This window comes from Dasypus novemcinctus, chromosome 24 (genome assembly GCF_030445035.2).
Source record: "Dasypus novemcinctus isolate mDasNov1 chromosome 24, mDasNov1.1.hap2, whole genome shotgun sequence".
Lineage (NCBI taxonomy): Eukaryota > Metazoa > Chordata > Mammalia > Cingulata > Dasypodidae > Dasypus > Dasypus novemcinctus.
In genome coordinates, this window is record NC_080696.1 from 17,044,794 (window position 1) to 17,061,094 (window position 16,301).

The window sequence follows — 16,301 nt, forward strand, 5'->3', positions numbered from 1 at the left end:
ATTTTAGTCAAAGGGAAAATCTGTCAAGAAGATCGAACAATCATAAATATCTATGCCCCTAACAAGGGTGCCTCTAAATATGTCAGGCAAACGCTGGAAAAACTAAGTGAAAGAATAGATACATCTACAATTATAGTGGGGGATTTTAATACACCACTATCAATTCTGGACAGAACATCTCAAAAGAGAATCACCAAAGACACAAAACATCTGAATAGTATATTAGAGGAGCTCGATCTAATAGACATATATAGATCGCTACACCCAAACACAGCAGGATATACATTTTTCTCAAGCGCACATGGATCATTCTCCAAGATAGATCATATGCTAGGCCACAAAGAAAGGCTGAACGAATTCAGAAAGATTGAAATCATACAAAACATTATCTCTGACCACAGTGGAGTCAAGCTGGAGATTTGCAAGGGAAAGAAGCCCAGATTTCACACCACGATTTGGAAATTAAACAACACACTCTTAGAAAAACAGTGGGTCAAAGAGGAAATCTCAAAAGAAATCAATGACTACCTTGAAACAAATGATAATGATAACACAACATACCAAAATTTATGGGATGCAGCAAAAGCAGTACTGAGAGGGAAGTTTATAGCCATAAATTCATATATCAAAAAAGAAGAAAGAGCAAAAATTGAAGAACTAACTGCACATTTGAAGGAATTAGAAAAACAACAACAAAGTAACCCAACAGGAAGAAGAAGGAAGGAAATAACAAAGATAAGAGCAGAACTAAATGAAATAGAAAATAAGAAAGCACTTGAACAGATAAACAAGACCAAGAGCTGGTTTTTTGAGAAGATTAACAAAATTGACAAACCTTTAGCAACACTAACAAAGAAAAAAAGAGAGAAGATGCAAATACACAAAATAAGAAATGAGAAAGGCGATATCACCACTGACCCCACAGAAATAAAGACTATCATAAGAGGATATTTTGAAAAACTATATTCCAACAAAAATGACAATCTAGAGGAAATGGACAAATTCCTAGAAACACATAAACAGCCCATATTGACAAAAGAAGAAATTGATGATCTTAACAAACCAATCACAAGCAGAGAGATAGAATCAGTTATTAAAAATCTCCCAACTAAGAAGAGCCCAGGGCCAGATGGCTTCACAGGTGAATTCTATAAAACATTCCGGAAAGAACTGACACCAATCCTGCTGAAACTATTCCAAACCATCGAAACAGAAAGAACATTACCCAACTCCTTCTATGATGCCAACATTACCCTAGTACCAAAGCCAAACAAAGACATCACAAGAAAGGAAAATTACAGACCAATTTCTCTAATGAACCTAGACGCAAAAATACTTAACAAAATACTTGCTAATCGTATTCAACAACACATTAAACGAATTATACACCACGACCAAGTGGGATTCATCCCAGGTATGCAAGGATGGTTCAACATAAGAAAATCAATCAACGTAATACACCATATAAACAGATTGAAGGAAAAAAATCACATGATTATATCTATTGATGCAGAAAAAGCATTTGACAAAATACAGCACCCTTTCTTGATAAAAACACTCCAAATGATTGGAATACAAGGAAATTTTTTGAACATGATAAAGAGTATATATGAAAAACCTAAAGCCAATATTGTTTACAATGGAGAAATCCTAGACTCCTTCCCTCTAAACTCAGGAACAAGACAAGGATGCCCACTGTCGCCGCTCCTATTTAACATTGTCTTAGAAGTACTTGCTCGAGCACTGAGGCAAGAACCAGAAATAAAAGGCATTCAAATTGGAAAGGAAGAAGTCAAAATTTCATTATTTGCAGATGACATGATCCTATACATAGAAAACCCTGAGAGATCTACAACGAAGATTCTAGAACTCATAAATGAGTTTAGTAAAGTTGCAGGTTATAAGATCAATGCGCAAAAATCAGTAGCATTTCTGTACACCAATAATGAGCAAGATCAGGAGGAAATCAAGAAACAAATACCATTCACAATAGTAAATAAAAAAATCAAATACTTAGGAATAAATTTAACTAAAGAGGTAAAGAACTTATACACCGAGAACTATACAAGATTGTTCAAGGAAATCAAAGAAGACCTGAATAAATGGAAGACTATTCCTTGTTCATGGATAGGAAGACTGAACATTATTAAGATGTCTATCCTACCAAAACTGATCTACACATTCAATGCAATCCCAATAAAAATCAATGCAGCCTTCTTTAAGGAACTAGAAAAACTAACTATGAAATTTATTTGGAATGGAAAGAGACCCCGAATAGCCAAAGACATACTGAAAAAGAAAAACGAAATTGGAGGAATCACACTACCTGATTTCAAAACATACTATAAAGCTACGGTGGTGAAAACAGCATGGTATTGGCATAAGGAGAGACACATAGACCAATGGAATCGAATTGAAAGCTCTGATATAGAACCTCACATATACAACCACATAATATTCGATAAAGCCACCAAACCCTCTCAACTGGGAGAGAGTGGCCTATTCAACAAATGGTGTCTGGAGAACTGGATAGCCATATGTAGAAGAATGAAAGAGGATTACCATCTCACACCTTATACAAAGATCAACTCAAGATGGATCAAAGACCTAAATATAAAAGCCAAGACCATAAAAACCTTAGAAAGCAGTGTAGGGAAATATCTACAGGACCTTGTAATAGGTAATGGATTTATGAATATCTCACCAAAAGCACGAGCAGCAAAAGAACTAATAGATAAATGGGACTTCCTCAAAATTAAAGCCTTCTGCACCTCAAAGGAGTTTGTCAAGAAAGTAAAAAGGGAGCCCACACAGTGGGAGAAAATATTTGGCAATCAGATATCTGATAAGAAACTTATAACTTGCATATATAAAGAACTCCTACATCTTGAAAATAAAAAGATAAACAATCCATTTAAAAAATGGGAAAAAGACTTAAACAGACACTTCTCCGAAGAAGAAATACAAATGGCAAGAAAGCACATGAAAAAATGTTCCAAATCTCTAGCTATCAGGGAAATGCAAATCAAAACCACAATGAGATACCATCTTACACCCATAAGATTGGCAGCTATGAAAAAAACAGAAGAATACAAGTGCTGGAGAGGATGTGAAGGAAGGGGAACACTCATCCACTGCTGGTGGGAATGCAGAAGGATCCAACCATTCTGGAGAACAGTATGGCGGTTTCTCAAAAAACTAGCCATAGATTTGCCATATGACCCAGCAATACCACTGCTGGGAATATACCCAGCAGAACTGAAAACAAGAACACAAACCAATATATGTACACCAATGTTCATAGCAGCATTGTTCACTATTGCCAAAAGTTGGAATCAACCCAAATGCCCATCAACAGACGAGTGGATCAATAAAATGTGGTATATACACACAATGGAATACTACTCGGCTGTAAGAACAAACACACTACAAACACATGTGATAACATGGATGAATCTTGAGAACCTTATGTTGAGTGAAGCAACCCAGACATTGAAGGACAAATACTACATGACCTCAATGATATGAAATAAACAAGCTGCCCTAGATAGCAAGAGACTGAACGATAGGCTTGCAGGAAATCGGAGGGTGGAGGAAGGATATGAGCCGATGTCTGCAGGGGTGGAATTTAAGACGAGATGGTGGTAAGTATGAACACAAAGAAGAGATAAAAGGGGGGCAAGGGGTTGCCTTTGCTTGGGGCTTTGCGGGTTTGAGGGTGGCTGGGGAGGGACGGGTGGGTAACGTTGCCCAAAAGTGGGGGGAGGGAGGGGTAGCATACGAACCAGGAGAGGGTCAGGGGTTGGTGGAGAGTAAAATGCCGAGAAAATCATATCAAAATATAATAAAGAGGGTTACCTGTTTAGAATGCTCGGAGGGGAGGGTCTGATGCAGGACGGGCTCCTGGGGAATGTCTAAATGCTCATTCTGCCAGAGTGGGTGACACCATGGGGTAGAAACCCAAGTAGTGAGAGTGGGGGTGGACCCACATCCTGGGGAGGACTAATGCCATCCAATAGAGGGAACTGTATCCCTCGAGAGAAAGGGTGGCTCCCAGGGCATTGGGGCAGTTGAGCAAGTTAGGCCCTGAACACTATTCCATCTATCTCTGGAAGTGGCTCCTCAGGAAACGGAGGTTGGCTATCACTGAGGGCACTAAGGTGGAAGGGAAAATGGACGTTAAATGTGTGGAACCAAAGTAAATGGGGGGTAAGAGAGGAGTTTCTTGAGAGTACACAAGGATGGATATAAAACATGTAATATTACACCATAACATATAGGAGATGACAGACTGATAATGTAAACCATAATGTAAAACATAGGATAACTAAAAATGTAAAGAACTGTGTATCCTAAAGTATGCACCATAATGTAAATACAGATGTCACCTTGTTAGAAAGCTAATGTCTCAGACTCTGTACATCACTTTAAGTAAATATGATATGAATAGGGCGTAAGAGTATCACTGTGGAAGGGAAAAGGTTTTCTGGTGGATGTGTGGGAGTGCTGTATATTATATATATACATTGCTGTGGTCTAGGACTCCTGTGAAGAAAAGCTGAATAATTAGGGGGGGGGGGGAAAAAAAAAAAAAAAAAAAGAAAAAAATAGGATGTGGAATTTTTTCAAGTCAACATTCTTTATCTAAGTTCTTTATCTAACTTTATCCAAGTTCTTTATCTATCCTTTAAACTCATCGCTATATGCCATTCCCTAGTAAGGGACCATGACATTATATTGGGCTTCAAATTTCGGGGAGTTCTGGATCACAGAGTGTTTCAACAATGGCAATGGAGGGATACTGGTATGGGATACCAATGACAGATGATATATGACTGACAGGGAGCTGTACAGAACATATGTCCAGGGTGCATGGTAATGTTTGGATATACTCATAGTGGCAACAATTAAAAACCACAGTAGGGGGGGTACTGAGTTCCCGGCCAGTGGTGCTCTGTCGTGGTCCCTAGGGGAGCAGCGACAGTCTCCCAGGTACAGTGGTGGGGACCGGGAGGGAGTGAGGGTTCAACAGTGAGCCCCTGATACTAATGACTATGCTTGTGAGCTGATAAACCCAAAATAATAACAAGGCCTAGAGCAACTTTGTGCCTGGGAATTTCCTTCTGTCAGCCTTCATGTTACTCAAATGTGGCCAGTCTCGAAGCCAAACTCAGCATGTAAATGCAATGCCTTCCCCCCAGCGTGGGACATGACACCCGGGGATGAGCCTCCCTGGCAACGAGGGACCACTATCAACTACCAACTGATGATGCAACTGGAAAATGACCTTATACGGAAGGTTCAATGCGGATCAGCAGAATATCCATGTCTACATAAAATACCATGACTTTAAAATGCTGTTTGACCTAAAGTAAGGGGGAAATGGAAAGGAGAAATGAGTTTATATGGCTACGAGTTTCTAAAAAAGAGTCTGGAGGCTGGCAGAAGGTTTGCCCTCATGCACAACTGAGCAGAGTCAGAGAGACAGATAAAGCAGATACAACCCCCAGATATTGGTTCCTTTGAGGGCTAAAGAGACCCATGGGAGTTATGGTCATGGCTGATGGGGTTAACTACCAGGGCAGATGGCCCCTCTTTGGAAATGGTGTTTATGTGTGATGAATCTGGACTCAGATGGGATCTCCCTTCATAAGACTTTCATGCTAATGTGCTGGAGGTGCAGTTAATGTTGGGGTTTAAGATATATTTAGGGGATTTGAATCTCTGGACTGACAATGTGATAGCCAGATCCTGAGCCTCAACAGACTCCAGCACCTACAATCTGATTTATTGGACTTACCACACTCAGCTAAGATGGAGGTGAAGAAGGACAACCACCACACCATGGAGCCTAGAGTGATTACAACTGAAAATGGGAGGATTGCATCCAGCATCCAGGTGGAATCTGAGCCTCCTCTTGACATAAAGGTGCAATGGACACAACCAATCCAGTGTCCACATAGAAGAGGTGGCATTGGATTGGGAAAAGTGGACATAATGGACAAAGGGTATGGGGAAAGGCAGGAAGAGATGAGAGGTGGAGGCATCTTCGGGACATGGAGCTACCCTGGATGGTGCTTCAGAGGTAATCACCGGACATTGTAAATCCTCACAGGGCCTACATGATGGAATAGAGGAGAGTATGGGCCATGATGTGAACCAATGTATATGAGGTGCAGAGGTGCCCAAAGATGTACTTAACCAAATCCAATGGATGTGTCATGATGATGGGAACGAGTGTTGTTGGGGGGGGGGGAGAGGGGGGGTGGGGGGGTGGGGTTGAATGGGACCTCACATATATATTTTTAAGGTAATATTATTACAAAGTCAATAAAAAATAAAAAAATTAAAAAAAAAAAAAAAAAAACAAAAACAAAGCAAACATGCATAACATCATACAGGGGTCCCTTACATCAACCTTCCACCAACACCTTGCATTGTCATGAGACATTTGTTACAAACTATGAAAGAACACTGTCAAAATCTTACTACTAATCATAGCCCTTATCTTACATTTGGTGTATTTTAACCCCAACCCACCCTGTTATTTTTAAATATATTTTTTTATGACAAAAGTTGTAAACTTATAAAACAATCATGCACAGGTGCAGAACTCCCAAAGAACACCCTTCCATCAACTCACCACAAGGTGGTGTATCATTTGCTACAGATAAAATAATATCATCTGATCGTTACCATGTCTGTAGTGTACATTTGGCTCACATTTTCCATACTGCCTCATTATCAACACAGTACATCTTTCACATAGATGCAAGAATACTATATTATTACTGCTAACTCCAGCTGTATTTTTCCCATTCTTCTCCACATTCCCATCACCCTGCAGTAGTGATATACATTTGTTCTGGCTAACAAAGGACACTCTTGCATCTGTACCATCAACCACAATTGTCACCCACCTCTTGGTTTACTGTGCTATCCAGTTCCTATATTATTCTCAAGCATTCTGTCAACTGGCATTTACATAACTAGACAACCATTTTCAGTCACATCCCCATTTATAAACTAGCTGTGACTGTGTGTTACCATCCACTCTATGCATTTCCACAATTTTATAGTAAAGCTAATTAAAACTTTTACATACATTAAGCATCAGTAGTCCACTCAGTCCTTCTCTTATCTCCTTTAAGAATCCACCACCTACCACCAGGTCTTGAAGACATTTTCCAATAATATTTTCTAGAAGTTTTATGGTTCTTGCTTTTATTTTTAGTTTTGTTTTTTTTTTTGTCCATTTTGAGTTAACTTTTGGAAAAGGTGTGAGATAGGGGTCCTCTTTCCTTCTTTCAGCTATGGATGTCCAATTCTTTCAGCACCTTTTGTCGAATGGCTTGTTCTGCCTGAGCCGTGGGAGTTTGACAGGCTAGTCAAAAATCACTTGACCATACCTGTGAGGGGCTGTTTCTGAACCATAAATTTGGTTCTGTTGGTCTATTGTGTCTGTCTTTAGGCCAGTACCATGCTGTTTTTACCACTATAGGTAGGTATTATGATTTAAAGTCTGGAGATAAGGATTCACTTTTCCTTTAAATGATGTTTTTGGCTATTCAAGACTCCTTACCCTTCCAAATAAACTTAATGATTGTGTTTTCAACTTTTTCTTTAATGCTGGTGGAGTTTTTATTGGGAATGCATTAAATATGTATATCAGTTTGAGTAGAATTGACATCTTAATGATATTTGGTCTTCTAGTCCATGAGCATGGAATGTTCTTTCAGTTATTTAGGGCTTTTTAAATTTATTTTAACGTTGAGTTGCAGTTTTCTGAATATATCACTGGTTAAGTTTATTCCTGACTATTTGAGTTTTATGTCATATTTTATTTTCACCACTCTTTTGATACTTTTAGTTACTTGTATTGATATAATCTTCATTTCTAGACTCTCTTCCAGGTTCTTCTCTCCTGTCTTTTCTTTTCAGGCTCTAGCACGCCCTTTAGTATTTCCTGAAATTCTGGTCTCTTGTTTAGAAATTCTCTCAGTTTGTTTATCTGTGAATATTCTAATTTTGCCCTCATTTTTGAAAGACAGCCTTGTTGGATATAAGATTCTTGGCTGGAAGTTTTTCTCTTGTAGTATCTTAAATATATCAGACTGCTGTCTTCTTGCCTCCATGGTTTCTGGTGAGAAATCAGCACTTAATCTAATTGGATATTCCTTATATGTTATGCATTGCTTTTCTCTTGCTGCTCTCAGAATTCTCTCTTTGTCTTTGGCCTTTGATATTCTGAAGAGTATGTGTCTTGGAGTTGGTCTATTTGGATTTTTTCGGATGGGACTACGTTGTGCTTCTGGGATAGGGATATCTATGTCCTTCAATAGAGTTGGGAAATTTTCTACCATTATTTATTTAAATATTCCTTCTGCCCCTTTTCCCTTCTCTTCTCCTTCTGGGACACCCATGACATGTATGTTTGCATGCCTTTTGCTGTCATTTAGTTCCCTGAGATCTTGTTAAATTTTTTCCATTCTTTTCTTCATCTCTTCTTTTGTATGTTCACTTTCAGAGGCCATTTCTTCAAGCTCACCAATCCTTTTTCTGCCTCCTCAAATCTGCTATTATATGATTCCAATGTTTTTAAAACTTCATTTATTGTACTTTTCACTCCCATAAGGTTTGCTATTTTTTTATGTATACTTTCAAATTCTTCTTTCTGTTCATCCAGTGTCTTCTTAATATCCTTAATCTCTTTAGCCATCTCATTGAATTTATTAAGGAGATTTGTTTGAACATCTATAATTAGTTGTCTCAACTCCTTTATGTCATCTGGAGGCTTATCTTTTTCCTTTAACTGGGCCATAGCTTCCTGTTTCTTGGTGTGGATTGTAATTTTTTGTTGGTGTCTTTGCATCTGGATTACTAAAGTATTTATTCTGGGTGCAGTTTTTCTCTTTAGTTTAGGTCTTCCTATGGTTTCTCCCTTGCTGGTTGGTCAGTAGGAGCCAAGCATGTAGGTGGTGCTATAAGCTGTGGAGGCTCAAGCTGCCTTCATTGCACCAGGGCCCAATGAAGCTTCTTCCAACTTTCTCCTTTGCCAGAGGTAGGGACAGCACCATAGCGATGTGGAATAATCCATGTGCAGGCCTAGACTGTAGTTGTCCAGAGAGACTGATGAAGCTTCACATCCCTTTCTCCCCTGCCTGGGGCAGGGATGGAGCTGCAGGTGTGAGCAGCAATCTATGCAGTGCGGGTCCAACACGACTGCAGTTGCCCTTGTAGACTTCTGATTTTCAGCCTATGCCAGCCAAAGTTACCTGCAGTTACCTATATAGGCTGGTACAGGGCTCCTCAGGCTCCTTCCCACTAGAGGCGGGGCTGAAGCCTAGGCAGGCTGCAGGTTGATCTGCGTGAAAGAAACTGAGAGTTTCTTTCAGTGTTGACACTGAGAGTTTCAGTCAGCCCCCCTTCCCCTCAGGCTGGGGGACGAGTCAGAATGGCGGCCCCTGGCCTCTTTCCAACTTGGGCTGGTTTACACACCCTGTTGCCAGGGTTATCTCTTAGCCAGCCAACTCCACCAATCACTAGCTGAAATCAGCAGCCAACCGTCTCCCCCTCCCCTGTTTTTGGGAAATGGAGCTTCCAATTCCTGTCACAGAGCAGTTCCCGGGGCGGTTCGTGCTGCCAGAGTAGGACAATCCCCGGCCTCCGCAGCTTGGCCAGCAATTTCTTGGAGAGGCTGGCGCAGGTCCCCGCAGCTTCCTCCCTGCTGGAGGTGGCACTGGGGCCTAGGCTAGAGCTGCAATGTGATCTGGATGGGAAGAATCTGGTCCCCACCAGCACTGGGATCCTCAGTACGCCCTGCTTCCCCTCGGGCCAGGCGCAGAGCTAAGATGGAGGCTCCCGGCCTCTTTCTGACCTGGACAGGCGCAAATCTTAGCTGTTCTCAGGATCATGCTGTAGCCCACTGAATTTCCCCATCAATAGGTGAAATTGGTGCCCAATTGTCTCTTCCTCCCCCGTTTTGAGGAAGTGGAGATTTTGAGTCCAGCCATAGAACAGCTCCCGAGGCAGCTTGTGCCTCCAGTGGAGGATGGGCACCGGCCTCCGTGGTGTGGAGCCTCTACTTATGAATCTTCTCTGCAGATGGGCGGCCTCCTTCACTCCTTCAAAGACATTGCAGGATGCTCTTCTGGTCTCCTGGAGCCCCCACACAGTGCTTCAGCTAGCTCCAGAGAGCTCTGGGTGTTTGCTAACTGCCCTGTAGCAGGAACTGACTCCAGGAGCTCCTTACTCCACTGCCATCTTGCTGGTTGTTCCCTTGAATTCCATTTTAAATCTGTTAAGTCTGTGAGATCTACGATTCACGGAGGTGAAGTTAAGAAGGCATTTGGATGCACAAGCTCAGAGGAGATGTCTGGGTGGAAATGAACATTTGAGAGTCAGAGGTGACAAAGACTTATTTCCTTTCTCTTGACTGAGCTGCCAACTGCCGTCCTCCATCCTGACAACTTTGAAACCAACTTGCAGGCGAGGAACTGTGAAGGAAAACAACCCAGACTCCAGGAAGAAAAAAGAAAAGGGAAAAAGACAACTTTAGACCCTAACTATTCTAGACGTCAAACTGGCCCCCAACCTCGCCCTCCCCTTTCACTCTCAGCCGGGCCATGCAGACCCCTGGGAGCCCTAAAAGGGTAGTTCCAGAGCTCCCTCCTCTCCCCCAGCCCTGACTGACTGCAGGCGGCTTTCTCTCTTTTTTTAAAAAAAATTAATTAATTAATTTATTTCTCTCCCCTCTCCCTCCCCCCCCAACCCCGGTTGTCAGTTCTCTGTGTCTATTTGCTGCGTTTTCTTTGTCACTTCTGTTGTTGTCAGCGGCACGGGAATCTGTGTTTCTTTTCGTTGTGTCATCTTGCTGTGTCAGCTCTCCGTGTGTGCGGCGCCATTCCTGGGCAGGCTGCAATTTCTTTTGCGCTGGGCTGCTCTCCTTACGGGGCGCACTCCTTGCGCGTGGGGCTCCCCTACGCGGAGGCACCCCTGCGTGGCATGGCACTCCTTGCGCGCATCAGCACTGCGCATGGGCCAGCTCCACACGGGTCAAGGAGGCCCGGGGTTTGAACCGCGGACCTCCCATGTGGTAGGCGGACGCCCTAACCACTGGGCCAAGTCCACTTCCCTGCAGGCGGCTTTCTTACCCACCTCGTCCAGCCTCAGTAAATCCCTCACCCACCCGAGTGTCCAGCCCCCTCTTCAACCTACTATCACCCAGGCCTTCTCCCCCTACCCTTGCTCAGCCCTGAGGAAGCTGGCTGTCCTCTGTCTGAATGGAGGTGAGTCCTCCTTTCTCCCCGCTCGCTCTCCCAGCGGTCCTTGAGTAAAGTCATCTCTGCAGGGTCAACATTGTCCAGTTTTTTCTTTGACAGTGGTGTAAGGGTGGAATTCAAGTAGGTGAGAATGGAGAGTAATACTAAAGAAAAAGGAGCCCAGCTGGAGCCTCAGTTCAGAAGTTGAGTGAAGGCAGATGAGTGGGAGTGAAGACTTCAAGAGTCTGAAAAAGGAAGAGCAGCCCACCAAGAAAACAAAAACCAAACCGGAAAATGCCGAACTTGCAGAAAAGGGCCCTTTACCTCCATCCCCCGGCTGTCAACATTTTACCTCTTTGCTTTATCATTTGCTCTCTTTATTTTCTCTATATATGTTATCGTTCCCTAAACCACGAGAGTAACGGCTGCAGAAATGATGCCGTTTTACCCCTAAATGTGTCAGTATATATTGTCTAAAAACCAGGATGTTTTCTTACGTTAAAAACCAGGAAATTAACATTGATTCAATACTATTATGGAATCCAACAGTTCTCAGAATGTGTTATCCAAACTATTTTCATAATAATATGGACAACAGTTGCCTTTTTCACTTGATTCTTTCAGGAGTGCACAATGGAGTTTTCCAGAGACTCCATGATGTCTAATGACCTCAATTGCTCTGATATTAATATATAATGGATTTATTATTATTGTTTTAAAATGTATTAATAAATGTTTAATGCTTTTTCTAGTTTTAATTTCTAATACTATCGCTATGTTCAGATACAACCCACTGTAATGGTTAATTTTCATGTGTCAACTTGGCTAGGTTATGGCGTCCAGTTGTTTGGTCAAGCAAACACTTGCCTTGCTTGTTACTGTGAGGGTATCTCCTAGCTTCTATAAGCAGTTGATTCCATCTATGGTTGATTGCATCTACAATCAACAAAGGCGACTGCCCTCAGCAATTTGGGGAATGTCCTTATCCAATCAGTTGGAGATCTTAAAAGCCAGAACTGAGGATCTCAGAGGTCAGAAATAAGAATTTGATTTTTAAAAAATATATTATTCATTTTTAAAAGATAACTAGATCACACCAATGGTTACATAAAAAAATATAGGAGGTTCCCATATGCCCACTCCCCACACCCCCCACTTTTCCCACATCAACTTCTTACATTCATGTGGTCCATTCACTGCATTTGATGAATACATTTTGGAGAACGGCTGCACAGCATGGATTATAGTTCACATTGTAGTTTACTTCTCCCAGTCCATTCAGTGGGTCATGGCAGAATATATAATGTCCTAGAGATAAGAATTTGGACTGAACTTCAGTATTGTTTCTTGCCAGAATTTCCAGACAGCCAGCTTCCCCTGGGGATTTTGGACTAAGGACTTCAGCATCATCCTTATCTGAAGTTCTAGCTCAGGAACCTGCCCCACAGAGTTCAGACTCACCAGTCCCCATGCTTACTTGAGCTTATTCCTCATAGTAATCCCACCCTCTTCCCCCCCCCCTATTTATTCTGTTTCTCTGAAGAACCCTGACTACAAAAGCCATTTGGGGGTATTTAGTACTTTTTAAGAATGTAAAGAGATTAAAATTTTTAAGTAATGATGATTTAATATAAAGAACATATTCAAAATTTTCCAGTTGTCCCAATAATAAACACACACACGTAAGTAATTTTTCCCCTTTTCTGGCCAGGACTCATTTCAGGATATTTTTTTTCTGGCCAGGGTCTATTGCCTTTAGTTTCCCTGCCCTTTTAAAGGTCTCCTTTAATCTGGAACAGTTCTTCAGATTTTCATTGCCTTGACATTTTTGAAGACTCCCGGCTTGTACGTTCCTCACTTTAGGGCTATGTGGTGTTTCTGATTGGATGCACGTTATACATTTCTGGCAGAAATACCAAAAAAATTGACGTTGTGTCTTTCTCAATGCCACATCAGGAGTATGAGATGTCTCCTTGCCTCATTACTGTTGTTAACCTTGACCTTGGTTAGTTATTTAGTAGTCGAACATACTAGTTTGGCATTCGAGCACAGTAGTTTGTAGACTTTTCTGACCAAACACCTGTTCCTTATTCTCCTTTTGAATGGAATGGCATTAGAAGACCTCAAGGTGGAAGACACACCGAGACTGACCTATTTTTAGCAGTGATAATTTGTTAAGGTAATAGTTGTACAGCCCTTGCAGCTTTAAGTACTTCATTTCATTTTAAACCTTCTAACAACCCTGCAAAGGGTTGGGGTGGGGTGGCGGCGGCCAAGCATTAGTGTATTAGAAGAACTTGAATTCTAAAATAGTATACCTGTTTACCTTCATGACGTGGCTAAGTCAAATTGTGAGCCATCGTAGGCAGCAAATCCTTTTCTGTCTGGTTTTTAAGCAGCCACTGAGGGAAGAATTTGGGAGACGATAGAGGGAGAGAGGTGGAAAAGAGGAACCCAATAAGGACGAGGATCCAGGGCAGGGCTGGGGTTTAGGTTCTTAGAAAATACCCCGCAGAGACCACGATTCGGGTGGAGCGGAGTCTGGGTCAGGAAGTGGACCTGGGTGCCAGGTGGGGATTCCGCGCTTCCGGCGAGGCCGCGGCCTCTCGGTGGGTGGGCGGGTCACAGTTAGGCCGAGGCTGGGTGAGGCCGGCGTGGGGGCGGGGCCTATCCGCTGGTGGGCGTGGCCTGCGGGGGCGGGCCACAGCGGATCCGGGTCTGGCCGGGCTACCCGGCGCGCTTCCGGGTGTCAGCCCTAGAGGGCGCCGGCCACGGAGTCGCACGCAGCGTCGCGGGGCCGGAGGGAGTCGCCCAGCCGCCGTCATGAAGGCCGTGGTGCAGCGCGTCACTCGGGCCAGCGTCACAGGTCAGTCGAGCGGGGCGGGGCCGGGGGCCGGGAGGAATCGCCCCCGACCCCAGGGCCGGCCGCCCCCGCGCGGGGGCTTCCCCCACGGTGCCCGGGCTCGCTCCCAGCGCCGCCGCCCGCCTCGGGCCCCCGAGCCCCCGGGCCGGAGCGCTCCCTCCACGTGCCTGGCCAACCCCGGCGCCGGGATTTCCCCTCGGAGTGCTGGCTGCGCGCGTTTGTTTTCTTTTCCCCGAGTGCTTGGTGACAGAAACCCCGAGACGCCCCAGGGCCCACCTGTCAATGGGCTATGCTCAGAGCGCCTGGAGGGAGCATTTCCAGCTCAGGGACTCCTCTCTTCACCATTCTCCTTTAAATGTTTCATTGTTGGCCCGTTTTATCATAGCCCAGTTTTTTTGGAGCTCGATTCCCAATAAAATGCGCAGACCTGGCGACACGTTGAGTTGCCTGAGTCCTGGCAGGCGCGACCCCCAGGGGACGGCGTCCTGACTGGTCCCAGCACGTTACTCCGCCCCACGGCGCCCTCTTCATCACTCGCGGAGCCCCTGCAGTAAAGGGGTCAGAATCTAAAGAATTCAAGATGAATTATTTGTTTTCTTCTCGTTTTTTCCCCCCACTAGTCTCTTAGGGACCAAGCCACCCAACCTTTAGTCGTGACTTGATCTCTCTAGTCCAGTTTGAATATTCAGGCTTTCCCAATGATTAATGTAGGTGTTTTTCAACCTCAAATTACGTTATTAAAGATACTTAAACAAAAAACCCAACAATTTAAATAAGTTTTAGATTGTCTTCTGGTCTTTTCTGTTCTCATTGGCAGAATTATATTGTTCCAGGTATTCCTTTCTTCAAGCTAGTCAGCACCAAATATATGTTCTCCTGTCCACAAAAATATGAATCTAAAAACTAAGCAAAGCAGCAAACCCCCTATAGAAACCTATAGAAACACGAAAACCCACCAAAACCGTATAATTCAACCCTGCCTAATGTCTTTAAGCTGCTTTGGTAACGTTGGCTTTGGATAGTCCTGGAGGTTATAGAGAATATTAGCACTGTGGTTTATGGCATTTTGAAATAAGGGCTTTGTATCATATTTGTAAATATTTAATTTCACTGAAACTGGGAAAATTTATAGATGAAAAGATTTTTCTTTTCTTTTTTTGAGAAGAATCTTACAGTCTGTTTTATGGGATCATCATCAACTTTGAGTAAAAGAACCAGACTTTAATTTTTGATCTTCTTTCCCCCATGATCTCCTGAGTTCTCTGTCCTGCTGATCTGGAATATTGAAAACGTATATTCTGTGAGATTTGTGGAATGCAATTTGAATTATTTCAGTTTACTATTTCAGTTGTATGCTTTTAATTTTATATATGCCCGCCTATTAAAAAGATAAGAGTGTTAAGTGCTAGAGGGTGTTCATATTTTGGGAGTTCTAGATTGGGGAACCACGGAATTCTGGTTGAATTGTAATGTTTCAGAAGGGATATTCCAGTGTCTTTACATGTGGCTGACCTCAGTGAAGTGTGGCTGAGTTTGAATGGCATTTATTTCAGGGGCTTCTATGATGTCACACTCTACTTTATGGTAAAGAGAGAAGGATATTAGAAGGCAACATCTGATTGTGTGGTAGATTCACTTTTTTGATATTGGTCAGACACGTTTTGATGCCTTTGTAAGGTTATTGTGATAACATTTAAAAACTTTGTTATGTAAACTTTCAAACATAATCAAATACTGTCAGAATAGTACAATAACTCCCGTATCCCATCACTCCCCTGCAGCAGCTTAAATATGATATTCTTCAATAGAAGTTGGAAAGAGGATCTAAACTGGCTGGGTTTGAAGGGGTTAATTAGGGAGGTTGTGAATTCTTGAAGAAGGGGTGGTGCCACTTATGTATAGAAAAATTTACTGCTTATCTCAGGTTTCTTCTGGCCTGGTGATCTTTTGTCTAAAGTGGTGATTCTCAGGCTTTTCCCCTTTGGAATTCCATTTGTCTATTAAAAAAAAAGACCCCTGAACTCCCTACTTCTTCTCTTTGTCCCTGGAGAAAGGACATGACTGTTCCAAAATAAGAAGAGAAACTCTTTGTGTCACATATGGACTCTTGGGCATAATAAATTTCTTTTTAAGACAGGATTAATAAAAATGCTGAAACTTGTTGAATAGTGATTCTT

The 16,301-nt window shown here is 42.6% G+C and overlaps 1 protein-coding gene and 1 long non-coding RNA gene across 4 annotated transcripts in view; one reads left to right on the top strand and one right to left on the bottom strand.

Annotated features, from left to right (window-relative positions):
* Positions 1–8,507: 8,507 nt before the first annotated feature.
* Positions 8,508–13,870, bottom strand: LOC131275902 (uncharacterized). The gene is made up of 3 exons (XR_011647292.1): positions 13,770–13,870; positions 12,440–12,569; positions 8,508–10,518 (listed from the first exon to the last, which is right to left on the bottom strand). It is a non-coding gene; the product is annotated as an uncharacterized lncRNA (long non-coding RNA).
* A 96-nt stretch (positions 13,871–13,966) lies between these two features.
* DTD1 (D-aminoacyl-tRNA deacylase 1) overlaps positions 13,967–16,301 on the top strand; it is a 220,867-nt gene continuing 218,532 nt past the window's right edge. The window contains exon 1 of one of the 3 annotated variants that reach the window (XM_071211573.1): positions 13,967–14,127. In XM_071211573.1, the coding sequence (XP_071067674.1) occupies positions 14,085–14,127 (43 nt within the window). In that variant the 5' untranslated portion in view covers positions 13,967–14,084. The remainder of the gene's footprint in view (positions 14,128–16,301) is intronic. The other 2 variants (XM_058287626.2, XM_004472370.5) reach the window with 2 other exon arrangements.